The sequence below is a fragment of the Nycticebus coucang genome, chromosome 8, assembly GCF_027406575.1.
Source record: "Nycticebus coucang isolate mNycCou1 chromosome 8, mNycCou1.pri, whole genome shotgun sequence".
Lineage (NCBI taxonomy): Eukaryota > Metazoa > Chordata > Mammalia > Primates > Lorisidae > Nycticebus > Nycticebus coucang.
Window position 1 is genome coordinate 24556128 of NC_069787.1, and position 6000 is coordinate 24562127.

At 48.6% G+C, this 6000-nt stretch overlaps 1 protein-coding gene across 2 annotated transcripts in view; it reads right to left on the reverse strand.

Moving 5' to 3' along the window:
• The window catches only part of PPP4R2 (protein phosphatase 4 regulatory subunit 2), a 59542-nt gene extending 56217 nt beyond the window's left edge, over positions 1–3325 (reverse strand). Inside the window, exons 1-2 of one of the 2 annotated variants that reach the window (XM_053599052.1) lie at positions 3016–3325; positions 1957–2038 (exon numbers count right to left, since the gene is read on the reverse strand). In XM_053599052.1, coding sequence (XP_053455027.1) covers positions 1957–2038; positions 3016–3049 — 116 coding nt within the window. In that variant the 5' untranslated portion in view covers positions 3050–3325. The remainder of the gene's footprint in view (positions 1–1956; positions 2039–3015) is intronic. The other variant, XM_053599054.1, reaches the window with a different exon arrangement.
• Between the last annotated feature and the right edge of the window lie 2675 nt (positions 3326–6000).

Here is a 6000-nt window from a genome sequence, read left to right on the forward strand (position 1 = left end):
AATTTTATATTGGGCAGCGCCTGTGGTTCAGTCGGTAAGGCGCCGGCCCCATATACCGAGAGTGGCGGGTTCAAACCCGGCCCCGGCCAAACTGCAACCAAAAAATAGCCGGGCGTTGTGGCGGGCGCCTGTAGTCCCAGCTACTTGGGAGGCTGAGGCAAGAGAATCGCTTAAGCCCAGGAGTTGGAGGTTGCTGTGAGCTGTGTGAGGCCACGGCACTCTACCGAGGGCAATAAAGTGAGACTCTGTCTCTACAATTAAAAAAAAAAAAAAAAAAAAAAAGTTCCTGATAAATGAATCTTACTGCGTAGCCCTCAGTAGAGTGCCATGGGGCTCAAGTGATCCTTTCCTCAGCCTCCAGAGTACTGTGACTACAGGCGTCCATTGGCTATTTTTAAAAGACACAGTCTCAAGCTGTTGCCCTGGGTAGAGTACTATGGCATCCTAACTCACAGATACCTCCAACTCTTGGACTCAAGCAATACTCTTGTCTCAATTTTTCTATTTTAGTACAGACAGGGTCTTGCTGTTGCTCAGGCAGGTCTTGAACTCGTGACCTCAAGCTATCCATCCACCTCACTAGTCATTTTTAGGCTTATCTATATAAGTACAAAATAACTGTTCTGCTTCCACTTTTTAAAGTCATGAGGTTCCATAAGAGACTATTAATTCAGAGGTAAAAATGACTTTCTCCCCTAGAGAGTTCTATTTTTTAAATGTAATAAATAGAATAACATTGAACAATCACATTAAGTTGACGATAAGGTGGTTCAGCTTGTCTATGTGACCTTGATTAAATCAGGCATTAGGGCAGCAGAGGTTTTCTTTCCTAAATTGGGCTAGTTGTTCTGAAGGTAGATGACAACCATAAGCAAAACATTAAGAGAGATGAACACTTGCTAATATGGTCAGAGAAATCATAACATCACTTAAAGTTACACTCTTACACTAGACAGAGAATCCAATTATCAATACTGCACCTAACAAAAAAAAAAAAATCTTTCCTTTTCCTGTTCCCCAAACCCCACCCAAAGACAAGGTCATCATGAGAGATGCACTATCCTTTACAAATTAACTCAAGAGTGTGAAACCAAGTCCCACCAAACTACAAACAATGAACTAGAATGTTCCTTTCAAAAAGCTTATACTGGCCCGGTGCCTGTGGCTCAAGTGGCTAAGGCACCAGACACATACACCATAGCTGGCGGTTTGAATCCAGCCTGGGCCTGCCAAAGAACAACGACAACTGCAACCAAAAAATAGCCAGGCGTTGTGGCAGGTGCCTGTGGTCCCAGCTACTTGGGAGGCTGAGGCAAGAGAATCTCTTAAGCCCAGGAGTTGGAGGTTGCTGTGAGCTGTGATGCCACAGCACTCTCCCAGGGCGACAACTTGAGATTCTGTCTCAAAAAAAAAAAAAAAGCTTACACTAACCTTACTGTGTAAATTTCAGATTCTGAATCTTCACAAACAAGCTCAATAAAATATTGGGCATATGAAACAAGTTAGCTAAGAAAGTTTACAGGATAATCAAAACTGTAGCATCTGGAATTTGTCAGAAAATTACCCTGAGTCCTCAAGACAATAAACAGAAGTGACACTTCAAATATCCACATATACAAAAGGGTGGATACATGACAATATGAGAAAATAGCACACCACTAAATCTGAAACTAAATCAAAGCCACAGAATTCTAGGAATTATGGCCAAAAATGATCATAATGGAATACACGTTCTTCCTTTCCCTGCCTCTTTCAGACTATTAAGCTCTCTAACGTGCCAAGGAAAACTTTAACATAAACTTAAATTACAAAGCCTGCATAAAGTTAAGAAAGTGTACACACTCAGTACATTCTTTAAATGACTAGGACTTTTGCAATCAGGCAGAATTATTTAATTCTCCCCAACATACACTTTTTCCTCTTTCCTTGTAACACTGAATGCATGTTTCAACTCACATTGTTTCTCCAGTCTTGGCTACATGACAAAGAAACTGATCCAGGACAGGACAAACTTCCTTTTTCCCCCTCTTCTCAAAATCTAGACAAAGGAAGAAAGAAATGTTATCAGTATTTCCCAAATGCCCTCTAAAAACAAACTTTCCTTCTAATCTTTCCCCGCATTAAGGAGCAATTTTTTAAAAATCAGCCTCACAGACTTAGATTTTCCAAGTTTCCAACATACCACCCTCGTTACAGGTAACAGGAATCCTCCTAAAGGGGGCACTCAACTTCTCCACAAACCATCCTTAACGCAGTGCTTCTCAAAGTGTGGTCGAGGGGAACACTTACCTCAGACTCACCTGTGAATCCAGTAAATAAAAACCCCCAGGCCCTGCCTCCTACAAATTGTTTAAATGAAGTCCGTAAGTCTGTGTTTTAAAAAACACCACCTACCCCAATCAGCCGTCCCCCAAATGATTCTGGGTGCCAAAAAGTAAGTTTCAAAACGCTTAAATCTCGCTATTCTAAGTTTGAGAACGGTTCTCAAGCCTGTTGCTTAAACAATCAAGAGCAGCGAAGGCAACCACCTTTAGAATCAAGGCGTGTGAAGGAAAGACTTCAGAAGCCGCGAAAAAGGCTTCCTAAAGCAACTTCAAAGTTGCTCTACTCTGCCACCCCCCTCCACCCTTTTACCTTTTCACTCACCCCGACGCCTGGCTGGCGAGGGGTGGGAGGGGGGCTGGAGAAGAACAAGCCTGCCGGGGGAGGCGGGAGGGAGCTAGGGCCCACGACTTGTGCCCGAAGGAGTGGGAGAAGAACTGGGGCCCCCGCGAGAGCTTCCCGGCTCCCCTCCCCCCAGCCCAGACGCCGGCGGCCGACACAAAGCCCAGAGCGGGGCGGGAGGGAGCTGCCCACAGGGCTCCCCGCCCCAGGGGAGGTGAGAGGGGGATGGGAGCCAGGGAAGCACGTCCCCCCTGCCGCTCCGCCCGGGCTCTCGGAAACACCATCCCTAAAGGGAGAAAAGAGAAAGCCGCGGAAGGTGAGAAGGAAGGGAGAGGGGACAGCTACCCCCACCTTTCAGCGCCTCCTGCAGCCGCTCGACGTCCATGGCTTCCCGGAGTCCCTCGCAGCCTCCGCCTCCCTCCGCGGGTCTCCCGGGGACCGGAACGCCTCCCCCCACCCCCCCGACGCCCTCCCCCTCCCTCGCACACACTCCGGCACGCAGGCGACCGGGGGGGGGAACGAAGGGAGCCGGGGGAAGCGAGCGAGAGAACGAGACCGAGAGAGCGAGCACCTCCCCGAGCCGCTACCACCAGCCCTCCAACATGGCGCCCGCACGTCACCGCGCGCACGCTCCCCGCCGCCGTCCTCGCGCCCGCCGCGCGCGTCAGCTCGGAGCGCGAGAGCGCGTGCGCGGCGGAGGCGTGCGGTCTTGGGCCAAGGAGGCCGGGACCCGCGAGGGCGCGACCCACGGCGCCTCTGGTGGCGTCTTCCTCAGGTGCTTCTCCCCGGACGGATCTGCGCCTAGTTGAAGGCAGAATGATCAAGGCAGAGGGTTACTGGCAGATCCCTCGGCTTTGGATCCCTGCCATTAGCTCGCTGTGTGACCTTGAGCTATTGAGTCTCTGAGCCTGGTTTTCCCGTGTTCGCCGAGGGCACTCTACACTATACCAGCGGGTCTATACAGTAGCGGTTGGAAGCGACTGAGTGTGCACACATCGCGTTCAGAGTATGCATAAATCAGCGTAATGCCACCGAGAATACCGCCATGCCTGAAACCAGCTTCGTCACTGGCCCATTCGGGAATAGAAGCAGTGTCTACAGCAAAGCAGTTAAGAGCTCCATTTTTGGAATCAGTAGGATTCAAATCCCAGGTGAACTACTTATTCCCTATATCACCCTGGACTAGTTGCCTTATACTCACCTGAACCTCAGTTTTATTATTTAAAACAGCCAAGAGGATTGAGTGAAATGGTGAATTAGAAACCATTTAGCATAGTGCCTAGAACTAATAAACACTCAATTAACCTGACTGCCCTTTTTATTACCATTGTGGTGGTTATTACATAAGTAACCAGGAAGTAGGAAAGGGTGGAAACATCAGAAGTCATCTTCAGCCCTGCCATTTTATAAATTAGAGATCTTGGGCAGAGAGCAAGTTTGGCAAGCCAGCATCAGAATCCAGAACCCAACATATCTGACTCCCTTTCAGTGTGTCGACATTTCTATACTCTTGTCTGTGAGCTTTTAAAAGAAAGCTCTTGGGAGGTGCCTTTGGCTCCGTGGGTAGGCCGCTGGCCCCGTATACCGAGGGTGGCGGGTTCGAACCCAGCCGCCCAGCTAAAAGAGCAATGAGAATTGCAACAAAAAATAGCCGGGTATTGTGGCAGGCGCTTGTAGTCCCAGCTCCTCAGGGAGGCTGAAGCAAGAGAATCGCTTAAGCCCAAGAGCTGGAGGTTGCTGCGAGCTGTGACACTACATCACTCTACCAAGGGGGCGATAAAGTGAGACTCTGTCTCAAAAATAAATTAAATAAATAAATAAAAGATCTCTTTCTGTAGGAGCTGTGCTGTACAAACAGTTGCCACTCACTGTGTGTGGATATTGAAATTTAAATTAATTAAAATTAAATAACTTTTTTTTTTTTTTTTTTTTTGTAGAGACAGAGTCTCACTTTATGGCCCTTGGTAGAGTGCCGTGGCCTCACACAGCTCACAGCAACCTCCAACTCCTGGGCTTAAGCGATTCTCTTGCCTCAGCCTCCCGAGCAGCTGGGACTACAGGCGCCCGCCACAACGCCCGGCTATTAAAATTAAATAACTTTTAAGGGAGCACCTTTGGCTCAATGGAGTAGGGCACTGGCCCCATATGCTGGAGGTGGTGGGTTCAAACCCAGCCCCGGCCATAAACTGCAAAAAAACAATTAAATAGGGCGGCGCCTGTGGCTCAGTGAGTAGGGCGCCAGCCCCATATGCCGAGGGTGGCGGGTTCAAACCCAGCCCCGGCCAAACTGCAACCAAAAAATAGCCGGGCGTCGTGGCGGGCACCTGTAGTCCCAGCTGCTCGGGAGGCTGAGGCAAGAGAATCGTGTAAGCCCAAGAGTTAAGAGGTTGCTGTGAGCCGTGTGACGCCACGGCACTCTACCGAGGGCAGTACAGTGAGACCCTGTCTCTACAAAAAAAAAAAAAAAAACAATTAAATAACCTTTAACATTCAGTTCCTGAGTTTTTCTTTTTTGGTTTTTTTTTTTGTGTGTGTGTGTGTTTTTTTGAGACAGAGCCTCAAGCTGTTACCCTGGGTAGAGTGCCGTGGTCACAGCTCACAGCAACCTCCAGCTGTTGGGCTAAAGCGATTCTCTTGCCTCAGCCTCCCAAGGAGCTGGGACTACAGGCACCCACCACAACGCCTGGCTATTTTTTGGTTGGAGCCATCATTGTTGTTTGGCGGGTCCAGGCTGGATTTGAACCCGCCAGCTCAGGTGTATGTGGCTGGCACCTTAGCCACTTGAGCCACAGGCGCCAAGCCAGTTCCTGAGTTTTTCAATGAAATCCAATTATATTCAGTCACCTACCCATATTTCTTTTTTTTTTTTCTTTTTGCCATTGCATCACAGCTCCCAGCAACCTCCAACTCCTGGGTTTAGGTGATTCTCTTATCTCACCCTCCCAAGCAGCTCGGACTACAGGCACCACCACAACACTGACTATTTTTTTGTTGAAGTTTGGCCGGGGCCAGGTTCGAACCGGCCACCTTCGGTATATGGGGGCCGAGAGCACCCTACCCACTGAGCCACAGGTACCGCCCCCCACCCATATTTCAAAGGCTCAATAGCCACATGTGGCTAGTGGCTTCTGTATTGTACAATGCAGATAAAGAAAATTCCATCATCATAAAGTTATATTGGAATTTTCTATTAGGGGATATACAATGCCAAATTCTTTTTCTTTTCTTTTCTGAGACAGAATCTCACTATGTCGTCCTCTGTAGAGTGCTATGGTGATACAGCTCACAGCAACCTCCAACTCTTGGGCTTAAGCGATTCTCTTGTCTCAGCCTCCC